This window comes from Ammodytes marinus, assembly GCF_949987685.1.
Source record: "Ammodytes marinus genome assembly, chromosome: 16".
Classification (NCBI taxonomy): domain Eukaryota; kingdom Metazoa; phylum Chordata; class Actinopteri; order Uranoscopiformes; family Ammodytidae; genus Ammodytes; species Ammodytes marinus.
The window spans coordinates 13,824,951-13,840,308 of NC_137220.1; the positions used below are offsets into that span (position 1 = coordinate 13,824,951).

The window sequence follows — 15,358 nt, forward strand, 5'->3', positions numbered from 1 at the left end:
TTTTCCACGTCTACACTGAGTAATCAAATAGTGTATTAAAAAAAACATTATTTATTTATTTAGTATTCTTTCGGACAATTCCACACAATACACAATTTTCTCTTGCAAATATTCATACATCATACTTTGTGTTGTCCGAAGGGAGACGGAAGAAGCCAAAGGCTTATCAGGTCCCGCCCCCATTATACCAATAAAAAAATGTATCAAATGTCTACTGAGCGTTACGCAAGCAAATGTGACAGTGACCACGTGTAAATAAACACAGGAAGACAAGATGTGAATTCCCTCTTGAGAACGGTTTCACAACAGAAAGGCATTCAGAGAATCTCACAGCTGGCCCGCCTTTATTCATATATATTTTTTTGTGGATTTCCAGTTCCGCAGAGTAACTGCCTTGATCCAGGCCAGATTCCTCACTTCCGTCAGTTCCTGCCCTCTGACCTCTCTTGCCCTAGTGTGACCTCCAATGCAAAATCTGGAACACTTTCAGCTACCCACAATCTGGACATCTGTGCATATGGAATGGATGGAAACTTGCATGGCATCCACTAATCTGATCTGAAACTGGCAAAAAAATGGCTGTGGCGTGAAAGCATGTCTGAGCTGGGGACAGTCTGTTGAGTCCACTGCCTTCAATCTGTTTGCTAACACGTTCAGTATATTCAACACTTGTGTTTGGGAGGTGACAAATCTCATTTTTTTGATTGTCTGAGAGAACTTGTGCCTTAAGGCCAAATGTTGGTTATTTGTTGATGTAAGGAGGCAGAGCGTTGGTGAGGCCTGTTTGCTGTTTACGCTGATAAAAAGAGAAATTCACTGACTTCATATTCACATAATGTTAAACAGACCATCTTGATAGCTGCCGATTTGACAAAACAAGAGTTTTCAATATGTCAAATTCACGTTTTATTAATGAAAAAGAACTTATCCTCAAAAGTAGGCATCCATAAAATGAATTGTTAGCTGCAGCCCTAAATCCCAGTTCATTCTAAATGCTAGTTTGACATTATATTGAGATTGGCTTCCATGTTTACCCAGTGTACAGAATAATGAGATACACCCAAACAGGAGAAGTTTGAGTCTCGATAGAGCAATACTCCTTATAGGCCTACCTTAAAAATCACATAACAGTAAGTCCAAATCTTTAAACACTCAAAGAATGAATCAGTGATTGAGCGAGTGGAGTCAGCAATGCTGGAGAATGTTTGTTGTCAAAATCACTTTTTGTTATAATCAGTGAATGCCTCCTCACAATCCGCTACTTGTTCCTTTGTTTACATACCTTTAGTTTACATACCTGTTGACAGAGCCTAGGCTGTTTTTCTCAGTGCAATTTGTGAGGATATATTCACTGATTAAAGGTGCTGTAAGCGGAATGGTTCTTTTAGCTAACTTCCTGTCAGTTACTGCAGTTAGCGGTCCCCTCGCTCGTCCCTACGTCACCACATTAATGCACTGCGGTCTTCAAGCAGCAAGTTATCTAGCTTCATCTCAGATCCATAAGTGTGATAAAACATGAAAAAAACCATCAAAACAGACATTGAGAAGGATTTTTACCTGCTCCGCCATTGTAGGCGCATACACATTCACCCATCTGTTGCTCTGGCGTGCACCGGCAGTGAGACCATGGAGTGTATATACAATATATGAGTGAGACGAGTGTCGGTTTGCGTTGTCTCTTCTGATTGGATAAAAATTTCGGGATACTCCAATAAGTTTATTTGCCGATTACATGCAAAGCAGCTGACAGAGAGATCGGCTTTATGAAACGCGCACATTATGTAAGTAATCACTGTATGAATAAAGAGCGATTTTACACTTATATTAACATAAATAAACCGCTTACTTCACCTTTAAGTCAAATAGTGATTTTAACAACATGCGTTCTCCAGAATCGCTAACTCCAACAAAGATAACTGATCATGATGTTGAGTCGTCAATGTAAAAGTTGATCCACACGTTGATTACTCTTCTTTACTGCTCCTTACCTTCTTGGCAGCCTTTGACGGGGACCTCCTGGTGGGCTTCTGCACCTGGCCGCTCAGTGTGACGGGCTGCCTGGACACAGAGCCGTTCTCCCTCTTCTTTACTGGGGAGGCTGGGGGGGAGGAGGGCTGTGGAGGGCAGGGGGAGGCCGGGGGGGAGGAGGGGGGAGGCAGGGCCCCGAGCACAGCCATCTCCTCTGTGGCCGTGAGGCGGAGGATGCGCAGGCTCTCGTTGGTCTCATTGTCCACCACCAGCAACCTGGTCTCATTGGCCACGGCCTTGATCCGCTGCACCACCTGAGGGATGGATAAAGTCATTTTGTTGTTTGAAAAAGGCAGTAGAAGGACACACATGCTAATGCACAATGTATGAACTTACTCCGTAAATTACATTACATCTATGCAATTATATAGTCACGTCAAAGACAGCATAATTTGGTTAAAGGAATAGTTAAACTTTTTTATTTTCTTTAGCTTGTCGCTGCCTCACTCTCGGATTTAAGAGAAGGCGACAGAAACCATTCCTATAGCCAATGTGCGTGCACTTTTGTGAAGGAGACATGGGTGAAGGGCGCTCATTGCTAATTAGCTTATCACAAACACTGGTCAATGGAGAGTATTAGTATTAGCCGGCCTCGTCTGACGCCGACAGTCAGACGAAAAACTTTACAACATCACTAAACGGTCCTGTGGGCTTGCTGTCACTTGGTTGGGAGGATCATACTCACACTTCACTTTGACATAAGCATGTACAGTGCCTGTCAAAAGTAGTGATATATGTACCAATATATCAATATATCTAGGCCCTACTTTAAGTTGGCAATACAGTTTTAAAGTCACTGCTCAAGCAAAAATGCTTAATGTTGTATTGTTCCAGCCTCTCCAATGTGGAAAGGAGTTGCTTTTTATTTCTTAACCTTATAGAAAAATAAAGAGCTTTGGTTCTGACTGTCGAGTAAAACAAGACATTTGATGAAATGACGGGCTGCAGCAAACTGTTTCTAACCGAATATAAGAATCACTTGTCCAAAACCTGCTCATAGGCCCAATAATTCTATGGGTAAATCTGTAGGCATGAAGGTAGGTAGTCTATATTGTTTCTCCAAAAATTAAGATGCAGACAAACACAACTATGACAACACAGGCAACATAAACCTGATGCTCTGGCATCCCTCATGTTAACCAAAATAAATAGCACCTGGGCAGCACAATTGTTATAATTTATTTATTTTTTCAGGTGCTGATGTTCCTCGAGTCTGCGAGCTTGGGAAAATAATTATCAGAGCCTGCAGTCACTATCTGACCCCCAGCCACCACACAAGGCCCAATGCAAACAGAGGGGGAAACACTTTGTCAGTGATGTCATTTACAGGGAATGATTTAGACACTTGCAGGACAGACGTAAACATTCATCAGTGACTTTTCACATGGACACAAGTGAATTTCTGCAACGATATATAGGACTACAGCAGTCTTACTTGTTCTTTATCAGCGCATACCCTTTTTGCAAATAAAAGTGACTGTGCAGGATAGTCCTGGTTTTATGAGGACAAACTGTCAGGGCTTGGAGGAAACAAGGAGACCACACAGTTTCCAATGTTTCACTTTAATAACTTGCATATCAGGAAGCCTGACTGCCTGACCTGATTGTTACTGTAACCGTCCCTCGCCACACTCCACCAGCCAGGGTGACCTGTTGATATCACAACTAGGTATATAGAAAGCCCATCTACTTACCTGATGGTGCGTCTCTTTCTCCACGTTAACTCCATTGACCGCAACCACACGGTCCCCGGCGCGCAGCCCCGACGCTTCTGCAGGAGAGCCCGACTCCACTTTGCGGATGAATTGTCCGCTCTTCCCTTTCTCGCCATGTAAATGAAATCCATAGCCATTGTCCGCCTTCACCATGGGACAAAGTCGGGGTTTCCGTTCGCTTGTCATTTCCTATTGTCGTTTCAAAACCTCCCAAGTGTTCAGATTAAGTGCAATGATTAAAATGCAAAGATGAGAGTTCAGGAGAGTGGGCGCAGGGCCGAACTCACACGAAGCGAAAACATATCTGCTCGATACGCACGCTTTCCCCCGTACAAGGAAAAAAAAACAAAATAGGCAAAAAAACAAAAAAAACACACACACACAATGTGTGCCTCAAGAAAAAATCCCACTGTGCGTGCAAAAGAAAGAAAAAAGAAGAAAAGAAAGAAAGAAAGAGAGGAGCAAAGTTAAACTTTACGTTGCGTTGCGACCAGTCCTCCAGATCGTGTGTCTTGTGTCCAGCAGCAGTGCACTGCTGGCGACTCCAAAGAACGTATCCGTCGCCGCGCGCGCAGACTTCACAGCCTGCAGTAGAGCATCATCGCAGACACTGCTGAAGACGCGTTAAAAGTCCAACAGATCACGTTCCTCATGCTCGACAGTTATCCATTACAGCTGGTAGGAGAATATGCACTGATAGTCTACTGTAATTTGCGCGCACGGTTAGCGCCTTGTGCCCAATAGCACCACCTCCCTTCAGGCCGGCCACTAGTTTGTTTCTATGGGGAAGCTGAAATATGCATGGCATAGACAGAGGATTCAAGTGACACAATGATGCCCCCGGGTGGCAGAAAAAAGTTTGCGAAGAAACTGACGGGTGCGATGCTATTTCAAAGAAGCGCATATAGGCTACAGTAGGCTACAATGCTGTATTGAGTTTATAATAATGTTAGATGAAATTTATATAGGCCTATAGCTTTTCAAGAACTCAACGTCGTTTGAGATTATGCCTATTGTCCAGGCAAAATAGCGTTTTACGACAGACAAATTGTAAAATAATTTTTTTCAGCTCAGATAATTTCTATGAGGTGTCCAGAACAACATACTAAAAGTCCTAAAAAATCCTAGTTGAGGAAATATGTTTAATTCTCATCAATCCGAGATGTGTGCCAATAAGGCGAGACACCAATAAATCCCAATAGGGCTATTTTTTTCCTTTAGTCCTGTTATGTGCCAGATCTGTGCCTTGTTTTGCAGAGTTCCTGAAGCCCCTCCCTCACCTCGTTGACTGCCACCTGAGCTGCCTATTTAAGCTGGAAGCTTAATTGACTCACTCTCTCGGTAAACGCCCAGGAAAGAGTGGCGGTGCTTTCAAATTTGTTTGTTGGGTTAAGTGGTTGAATTCAGAGCAGTGGGTAAAGGAGAGTTGCTGAACTGGTGGACTGTTGATTGGGGTTGTTCAGCTCGGGTGTTGCGGGGAGTTGTTGTGGGGATATTGCCCGACGGCCTGTATAGGTCCGGGAACGGTATCCCTGCACAATTCTGCGCATCCTCAGCTGCTCGATCAGAGGATCGGATACGTGGAGAGGCGGGTTGCAACCAAACTGTACTGTGAGTAAGCGCAATAAACTGCAGGTATGTCAGATTATGAGGGGTGGACGGATAGTGATATGGAGACAACACAAACAAAAATGGCAAGAAAAAAATCGTGGTCTGAAGGAGGCAGTGAAGGAGAGAGCAACCTAAGACAATCTGTGAAAAAGAAAAAAACTGTAATCAATTGGAGCAGTGATGAGGAGGCAAAGGAGAAATGGCAAGTGATTATCACGCTAAGTAATGATAAGGGACATTTCCACCCAGTGCAGGTTACAAAAGCAATTGAAAAAGAAATTGGGAAAATTCAATTTGCTAAAATATTAAATAACAGAAGAATTCTTATTTCAGCAGAAAATAAAAAACAACAGGAAAAGATCCTTAACATGTCTCACCTTGATGGTGGAAGCATTAAGGCCCATGTGCCAGGAATGGCAGCAAGATTGCGTGGGGTAATTACGAATGTGCCATTAGAGATGACAATGGATGAAATTAAGAAAGAGATAAAGGGTGGGAGAGTAACCGAAGCCAAAAGGTTGCAAACAAATAAAAGTGGTATAAAGCAAGACAGCTTCTCAGTGATGCTTACTTTTGACAACTCAATGCCATCGGAGATTCAAATTGGTTGGCTGCAGTATAAAGTAAGGGAGTTTATACCCCAACCGTTGAGATGTTTTAAATGCCAGAGAATGGGGCACACAGTACAAAATTGCAAATGGAGGCAGAGATGTGCTAAATGTGGAGGGGAGCACGAATACGGGAAGTGTGATAAAGATGCCAAGATAAAGTGCTGTAACTGTGGAGGGGAACATAGTGCAGCTTTTGGTGGATGTTTGGTTCAGAGGCAAGCCAAAGAAGTTCAGAGAATAAAGATCACAAGTAAAGTATCATATGCTGAGGCCCTTAAAACTGTTAATGGAAGTGACAGTATGCAAAAACGAACAAAGGAGTCAGTTCATAACATCAGTGAGAACCCTAATCAGATTGAAAGGATGCCATTGCCCCAAAGGATAAGAATAAGGAAACCCCAACCAGAAAAGTCAGACCCCCCTGAGAAGACGTGCACCCATAAATGTATAGTACAGGAAGATACCATGTTGGTCAATAAAAAGAGCTTTGTAGCCTTCATTTGCAAAGTCGTTAATGTGGCAGTGCGACAGGAAAAGAAAAGCGACAGAATTAAGATAGTGGTTGAAGCTGCAGAGGAGTTTTTGGGCATCAAAGATCTTAAAGCTGAGGATATACATGTTATGTTAAGGGGAAATAATGATGGAGGGGTAGGATCTCAGCATGATTCTTGATATAATGATGGTATTTCTTCTCTTGCAGTGGAATGCGAGAAGTTTGATTGCAAACGGACAAGAATTTAAGAGGTTTATAGAAGAAGCAGAAGTTAAACCTGATGTTGTTTGTATTCAAGAAACCTGGCTTCGACCTCAACTTGATTTCATTTTACCTGGGTATGAGGCAGTAAGGTATGACAGGATTGAAAGTCAGGGTGGCGGGTGTGCAACATTTGTAAGGGAAGGGATAGCATTTAGAAGAATACCAACTGTGATAGAAGTGGAATGTGTAGTGATTGAAGTATGTAAAACAGATGGCAGCATGGTAGTAGTTAACTTGTACAATCCTTGCAGAGCACTTTGTCCAGAAATATTAGATAGTATAATAAAGAAAGAAGGGAATAGAAGAGAAATTTGGTGTGGGGATTTTAATGCTCACAATAACCTTTGGGGAAGTAAACAGACTGATAGGAATGGAGAAGCAGTAGAAGAATTAATGGATGTAAGACAGCTAGTTTGCCTAAACAATGGGAATGGTACAAGGATTGATATTCAGACTAACACAATGTCCTGTTTAGACCTTACGCTGGTATCTAATAATATTGCAACATCTGCTGAATGGAGTATTAATAGTAGCACAAGTATTGGAAGTGATCATTTCCCAATTATATGTACATTAGATATGGAGCTAGATCTACAAAAAAGACCAAGTCACAAAAAATGGTGGTTTGAAAAAGCTGATTGGAAAAAGTTTAAAGAAATATGTTGCAAAGAGGCAGAGTCAGTATCAATGGAGGGAAATATTGAGGAAAATACAACTGCTATCAAAAGTGTAATAATTAATGCAGCAGAAAGTAGCATACCAGTTAAGTTGATGGGGGGAAAGCGAAAAAGGGTTCCATGGTGGAATGACGAATGCACAGAAGCAATTAAAGAACGAAATAGTGCACTGAGAACATTACGTAATAATCTAAATCAAGTGAATATAATAAATTATCAGAGGAAAAAGGCTATAGCACGTAAAGTGATCAAAAACAGTAAAAGGAGCGCTTGGAGGGGATACTGTTCTACTATAGGGAGGGAAGTTAAAATAGGAGATGTTTGGAAAATGTTGAAAAAAATGAGTGGTAAAAAAATATTTACTAAAATATCTGTGTTGGAGGAAGGTGAAATACTGGCAATTACAGATAAAGAAAAAGCAGATTTGTTAGGAAAGGCATTTGCTAGTGTGCATAGTGGTGATCACTTAGATGATAAACACAAACAAAGGAAAAATGAAATCTTAAAGGAAAATAAAGATGTGTATTTAAAGAAAGATAGGGAGGAAAGTGCAATGGATGCTGAGATTACCATGAATGAATTGGTTATAGTATTAGATGGAGCTGGGAATGCTGCTACTGGAGAGGACCAACTAAGCTATATGATGTTCAAAAAATTGCCAGAAAAAGTACTTAAATTAATTTTGCATTTATTTAATAAGATATGGGAAGTAGGGACGATGCCAAGAAGTTGGAAAAGTGCATTAATATTGCCATTCAATAAACCTGGAAAGGATGCAAGCAGTGCTGGTAATTATAGACCTATTGCCCTAACTTCCCACCTCTGTAAATGGATGGAGAAGATTTTAGTTAGGAGACTCAGTTATTTTATCGAACATAGAGGACTTTTTGCTTCGTATCAAAATGGATTTAGAAAGGGGCGATCAACTATGGATGCTGTAGTTAAAGTCAGTAATGAGATGGAGAAAACGTTTAAAATGAAGGAGTTAATGACCATAGTATTTTTTGATATTGAAAAAGCTTACGATTCTATGTGGAGGGAGGGTCTATTAATTAAAATGAACAAAATGGGGATGAGAGGAAGATTGTATAACTGGGTCCTAGATTTTCTATCTGAGCGAAGATTTAAAGTTAAAGTGGGATCGGAAGTATCTGATGAACTGATAATTGAAAATGGAATTCCACAAGGGAGCGCTATTAGTCCAGTTTTATTTAACATCATGATCAATGATATATTTATGAATGTGGGCAGAAGAGTTGGGTCGGCTTTGTACGCAGATGATGGGGCAATTTGGACAAGGGGAAGGGACACTACAACAGTGATGAATACAATTAAGCAAGCAGTTAGAAAGGTAGAAGATTGGTCATACAACTGGGGTTTTAAGCTTTCCTTAAGCAAATCATGTTTTATGATAATAACTAATAAAAAAGGATAGATGCGCATAATATCAAATTATATGGGGAATGCATGGAAAAAGTTGAAAAATTCAAATATCTTGGGATTTGGCTGGACCAAAAGGGCACATGGAGAGCGCAGGTGGAAAATATAGAACTAAAGTGCAAGAAAGTTATTAATCTAATGAGGGCAATAGCTGGAAAAGAATGGGGAGCGGACAAACAGTCATTAATGTATATATATAGGGCTTTAATGAGATCAACAATAGACTATGGATGCATGGTGTATGGAGCAGCAGCAAAAATGCACTTAAATAAAATAGATAGAGTAATAAACAAAGCATTGAGGATTTGTGCTGGGGTAATGAGGTCATCACCTGTTAAAGCTATACAGGTAGAACTAGGAGAAATCCCGATAGAACTCAGAAGGGAGAAAATGTTGCTTGAATATTGGAGTCGGCTGCAGGGATGTGGAAGTGAAAACCCTGCCAAAACTGTAATTCAGGAATGCTGGGAATATGGAAAATTTCAAAGTAATGGATTTGGATGGATAGCTAAAGATAAAGCAGAAGAATATAGGGTAAGTAATATAAGAGTGACTACTAATCCGATAAGTAATGTTCCAATTTGGTTCTTCCCTGTAACAGAGATTGATTTAAATTTAGTAGAAATGAAAAAAGAATGGGAAGAGGGTGAGAAAGCGTATAAGGCAACTAAGTATATAAGAAACAACCACTACAGTTACCTAGATATTTATACAGATGGCTCCAGAGATGAAAATGACAAAGTAGGTATAGGTGTATATATTCCATCAATGCACATCAATATTGGTAAAAGATTGCCAGATCAAATGTCAGTTTATTCAGCAGAAATGATGGCAATCATTATTGGCTTACAGTGGGTGGAGGAAGTTCGACCAGATAGAGTAGTTTTATGCGTAGACTCATTGGCAGCCCTGCAAAGTATTCAGAGTTGGAACTCTAGCAGACAAGATCTTCTTTTAGAAATTCAACAAACCTTATATAGATTACACAGAACAGGAATATATGTTAAATTTTGCTGGGTTCCGGCCCATGTAGGAATCAAAGGGAATGAGGGAGCAGATAAAAATGCCAAAACAGCAACAAAACTGGATAATATTATAGATATGCCTTTTGGGAAAGCAGAAGTTAAAGCAATATTAAAAAAAGAAGTAACTAAAAAGTGGCAAGACATGTGGGATAGTGAAATCACTGGAAGAAGTTATTATAATGTACAAAAAAATGTGAATGCGCATGGTGTTATAAGGAAAAATAGAAGAGAGGAAACAATACTCACGAGAATGAGAATAGGGCATACAGGTCTTAATAAAACTCTATCTTTAATTGGGAAAAGTGGTACGGATCGATGTGAATGTGGTAAAATAGAAAATGTGAAGCATGTGTTGATGGAGTGTGAGAGGTACTTGGGGGAGAGAATGAGGTTGGCTGGTAGGGTGCAGAAAGCAGGAAGAGTGTGGAGTCTGCGTGGCATACTGGGAACAGCAGGGGAGGGTGTAACACTTGCACAGAAAGCAGTGATCGAATATTTAAAGGACACAGGACTATTTAAAAGAATTTAGTGTGTGTATAGCCACCCCCCCCCCCCCCTTTTTTATTTAATTTTATTTTTTTATGGGTTCCTACTATTCAAGTATCTAGATATCTGATTATTTACTTTATATGACATGAATGCAGTTGTTACACTCCGGTACAGTTGGTGGCGGTATGCACCAAAAAAGTTATGGTTGCAACCCGCCAATAACCGAAAAGAAGAAGAAGAAGAAGAAGACTCACTCTCTCCAGCCAGGGCCAGCAGCATGGCTCCCGTTCACCTTTTTGTTAAACCTATGTTACAATAAACGGCATTTTCTTACACCTTTACCTTTGTTTTGACTACTTTATGTTGCTTCCTTGAGCCGGGTCGTAACATATTGGGGCCTCGCCGGGATCAATCTGGAGTTTTTTTTTTTTGAGTTAATTTGTTTCTCTTTGTCCCCTAGACAAACTTTGTATACTTTGGTGGTGTTTGGCAGTGTGGCTGTGAGTAGCATTTCTCATGGTGAGTATGGTGGGTATTGCATCTGTGTGCTTTTGATCTAAAAGTGTGAGCGATCTCCCTGGTTAGGTAGGGAGTGTGCCAGCTGGACAGAGCAATCTGTCCTTCCATCAGTGCACTATTTGTTATTTTGCCTTTTTTATTTTCGAGGATATCCTGGGTGGGGGCCTAGAGCTTCAGAGCTGGTTCGTTTGCTGGCTGATAAGTCTAGAGCTTCGAGCCCGGTACGCCTCAAGAAGACAGTTAGGTTTAGTTTAAAGATAGGCAGGTACCAGGGGGGTTTGCTTTGATGATCCTTTGCACTCGGAGGCTTGCTCACTGTGCCCATCAGTGAATTGATTTGTAAGGTTAGCTGAGTTAGTGATTGTTTTATGGGGACAGTTGTGGTAATGTGTCCTGGATCCTAACTTTGTTTCTTTTTCTGCAGCTTGTGGATGTGTCAAGTGGTGGTGTGTAACTTGACTTTGTAGGCTAGTTCTCCTGAGGTTGTGTTGCCTTAGTTTTGATTACCAGCAGGTTCTGTTTTTGTAATAGTTTTGCATGGGTAATATTTTGTGCTACTTAGTAGTTGATGGGAGTTCTAGGCCTATTTTTGTGATCGTGGTTTAAAAAAAAAAAAAAAAACATTTAGTAGAAATGATTTGTGACTAGCTGTAGTATTGGATAAGGTGTACACACTGTGCATACTGGTTAAGTTGAAACCTTGTGTAAAAACATTGGGGTATTTTGTTTGTTGGTTTGTTTTTTTTGTGGCTAGTAAAGTTATCTACTATGGCAGCACCCACAGCTCCAGGTGACTTTATTAGCACACCCTCAGAGGAGTTACTATGTCAGCTTTCTAAAGAACAGCTCCTTAGCCTGGCCAGTCATTATGACATTGAGATTACCAGCAGTGATAAACGCCTTAAAGATAGTTTAAGAGAAGCCCTTAAGGCTATTCTAGTAGAAAGAGGCGTTCTAGAGCCACCGTCTTCGCCAACATATCAACAACTTGTTCTTCCTCAAATGTCAGAGGCTGTGCTTGAGTTTAGGATGAAGGAGTTGGCTTTTCGAGAACGGCAACTAGAAAAAGAACTAGAGGATAAAGAAAAAGAGCGTATCCTCAAAGAAACGCAGATGCACTTAGAGCACGAGCGTTTCCTTAAAGACCTTGAGTTTAAGCATGCTACCCTGAGCTCATCTAGTGCTGCCTCGTCTCAGTTTAATGTAGCAAGACACATTAGACTAGTACCTCCATTTGCTGAGAAAAATGTTGAGAAGTACTTCGCTCATTTTGAACGGGTGGCCACCGTTTCAGAGTGGCCAATGCATGCCTGGACATCACTTTTGCAAAGCGTTTTGGTGGGAAAAGCACAAGATGCTTACACTGCTTTAAGTATCGAGGATACCAAGGACTATGAAAAAGTTAAAAGCGCTATTCTAAGAACTTATGAGCTTGTTCCGGAGGCGTACCGCCAGCGGTTTAGAGGACTCAGTAAACAGGGTGACCAAACTTATGTGGAGTTTGCGAGGGAAAAGGAGATCAGTTTTAGTTCTTGGTGCAGATCACAGAAAGCGGAAACTAAGGAGGATCTTAGACAATTAGTGCTGCTGGAGGACTTTAAAAATTGTCTGCCTAGTGCCGTGTGTAATTATCTCAATCAGCAAAAAGTAACCTCTCTTGATAAAGCTGCTGTTTTAGCAGACGAGTTTGTATTGACAAACAAGGTAAACTTTGATGACGGCCAAGGTGAGAGAAAAGGAAGGGCTGATTTTAATAGACCTCGGTTTTCAAAATCTCCTCCCCCGGTTTCTACAGCTTTCACTAGAAGGTCGGCTACTGTGAGTATTCCCTGGGAGAAGACTTGTTTTTATTGCAAGAAAAGTGGTCACTTTGTTGCCGATTGTCCTGTATTGAGTAAGAAACAAGAGTTTAATCCTAAGCCTGTTGCCCTACTAAAAGCGGTGGAAAAGTGTGCCCTCACCCAAAACCTGGACCAACCCGCTCAAAAGAATGAGCTGGCTGGCTCTTCGGCTTTCCTCATGGATGGTTTTGTTTCTCTTGTCACTGACCCTTTAAACAAGCAACCAATTAAGATTTGGAGAGATTCTGGTGCTTTTCAGTCATTGATTCTACAGGACTTTTTACAGTTTACTGACCAGTCTGAGTTGGGCTCTAATGTCCTCGTCCAAGGGTTTGGGGGTGGGTATTTGTCCCTGCCTTTGCATAACCTTAAACTTGAAACAGGTCTGGTGTCTGGGGAGGTAGCTGTAGCTGTGTGTCCAAGCATTCCAATTAAAGGGGTGTCCTTCATCTTGGGAAACGACCTAGCCGGTGGTAGGGTACTTGCGGCTCCTGAGGTTGTTCCGGTTCCTGTAGTGTCCAAAAGCCCAGATGAGCTTGAGAAGCAGTACCCAGAAGCATTTCCTGTTTGTGTTACTACCCGTGCTATGTCAAAGAAGAAGACACAAGACAAAGAAGCTGATTCCGATATTGCCCTGTTTGACACATTTCTAGCTAAAGGTGACATGTTGGGGTTTGGTAAAGTGTTTCCCTCCTGTGACGAGCTCAAGTGTGAGCAGGGAAAAGATACAACCTTAGCTTCTCTATTTGATGAAGTTGTTTCTGATAATGAGATGACAGCTGTGTCTGGTTGCTATTTTGTAAACAATGGTGTGTTAATGAGAAAGTGGACTTCTCCTAAACTGTCCTGTCATGATGACTGGGGTAGTGTGTTTCAAGTGGTGGTGCCAAGTGTCTATCGTCAGGATGTCTTGCAGTTGGCTCATGATCATTGTCTTGCTGGTCATATGGGGATTAGGAAAACTTTAGACAGAGTGCTAAGACATTTCTTTTGGCCTGGTGTGAAATCTGATGTTGCTGAGCATTGTAGGACATGTCATGTGTGCCAAACTATTGGTAAACCCAACCAGAAGATTCCCCCAGCTCCTTTACATCCCATCCCTGCCATAGGAGAGCCTTTTGAGCGTATCTTGATTGATTGTGTTGGTCCCCTTCCTCGCACCAAATCAGGTAACCAGTACTTATTGACAATTATGTGTACAGCTACCCGGTTTCCTGAAGCTATCCCTCTACGTAGCATCACCGCGTCAGCCATTTCGAAGGCCCTTATTAAGTTCTTTACAGTGTTTGGCCTGCCCAGGGTTATCCAGACCGACCAGGGGTCTAACTTCATGTCCCGTTTGTTTTCTCAAGTTCTTCAGCAGTTGTCCATTGAGCACCACACTTCGTCTGCTTACCATCCCGAGTCTCAAGGAGCCCTAGAGCGGTTTCATCAGACCCTAAAGTCCATGTTGCGAGCCTACTGTAAGGAGTTTGAGAAAGATTGGGATGAGGGAACCCCTTTGCTCCTTTTTGCAGCTAGAGAGGTCACTCAGGAGTCCCTCGGCTTTAGTCCAGCTGAACTGGTGTTCGGCCATACGGTACGGGGCCCTTTGAAACTGTTGAAAGAGAGATGGTTGGAAAACCAGCCCGTGTCCACAAATTTGCTTGACTTTGTTTGTCATTTTAGGTCAAAGCTTAACAAGGCATGTGAGCTGGCGAAGCAGAACTTGGGGGAAGCCCAAGAACAGATGAAGGGGTGGTATGACAGAAAGGCCAAGCATCGAACGTTCTCTCCTGGGGACAAGGTGTTGGTGCTGCTGCCAATTATGGGGTCAGCTTTGCAAGCTCGGTTTAGCGGGCCATATGTGGTTGAGCGTCAAGTAGGGGAGTTGGATTATTTGATAAAGACTCCAGAGCGAAAGCGTAAAACACGTCTCTGTCATGTTAATCTGTTGAAACAGTACTGTGAGAGGAGCCAGGCGGGGCCTTCAGGGGTGAAGACTGTTGCTGTGCTGAGCACTTCGGTTCCTGTGGGCGAAAAAGACATTGATGGTGTTGTGGAACGTGGGGTTTCTCATGGTAGGCTTCCAAACTCAGAAATCATAGCCAGCTTGAAGGTCCATCTGTCTTATTTAGAGTCATCACATCAGTCTGATGTTATTGAGGTTATCTGTAAACATCCTGCCCTGTTTTCTGACGTGCCTACTTGTACAAATGTTCTCCAGCATGACATTGATGTAGGGGATGCTGCACCTATTAGGCAACACCCTTACCGAGTAAATCCTGAGAAACGCCAGCTGATGAGTAAAGAAGTGGATTACATGTTGCAACATGGCATTGCAGAGCCTAGTGCTAGCCCATGGAGCTCCCCGTGTTTGCTGGTTGATAAGTCAGATCGCACACCTCGTTTTTGTACTGATCTTCGCAAGGTAAATTCTGTCACAAGGCCTGATTGCTATCCTCTTCCCCGTCTAGATGATTGCATTGACAGAGTAGGGTCTGCTGCTTTCGTCACCAAGCTAGACCTCCTCAAAGGATACTGGCAGGTCCCTCTCACCCAGAGAGCTCGGGAAATCTCTGCTTTTGTGACTCCAGATGACTTCTGTCAGTATACAGTTATGGCTTTTGGAATGCGAAATGCACCTGCCACATTCCAGCGTCTTG

The 15,358-nt window shown here is 42.0% G+C and overlaps 1 protein-coding gene across 1 annotated transcript in view; it reads right to left on the reverse strand.

The window, feature by feature from the left end:
- The window catches only part of LOC307262703 (Na(+)/H(+) exchange regulatory cofactor NHE-RF2), a 35,310-nt gene extending 30,915 nt beyond the window's left edge, over positions 1 to 4,395 (reverse strand). The window contains exons 1-2 of the mRNA XM_080043659.1: positions 3,723 to 4,395; positions 1,989 to 2,282 (exon numbers count right to left, since the gene is read on the reverse strand). Of these exons, the coding sequence (XP_079899785.1) occupies positions 1,989 to 2,282; positions 3,723 to 3,929 (501 nt within the window). The 5' untranslated portion in view covers positions 3,930 to 4,395. The remainder of the gene's footprint in view (positions 1 to 1,988; positions 2,283 to 3,722) is intronic.
- Between the last annotated feature and the right edge of the window lie 10,963 nt (positions 4,396 to 15,358).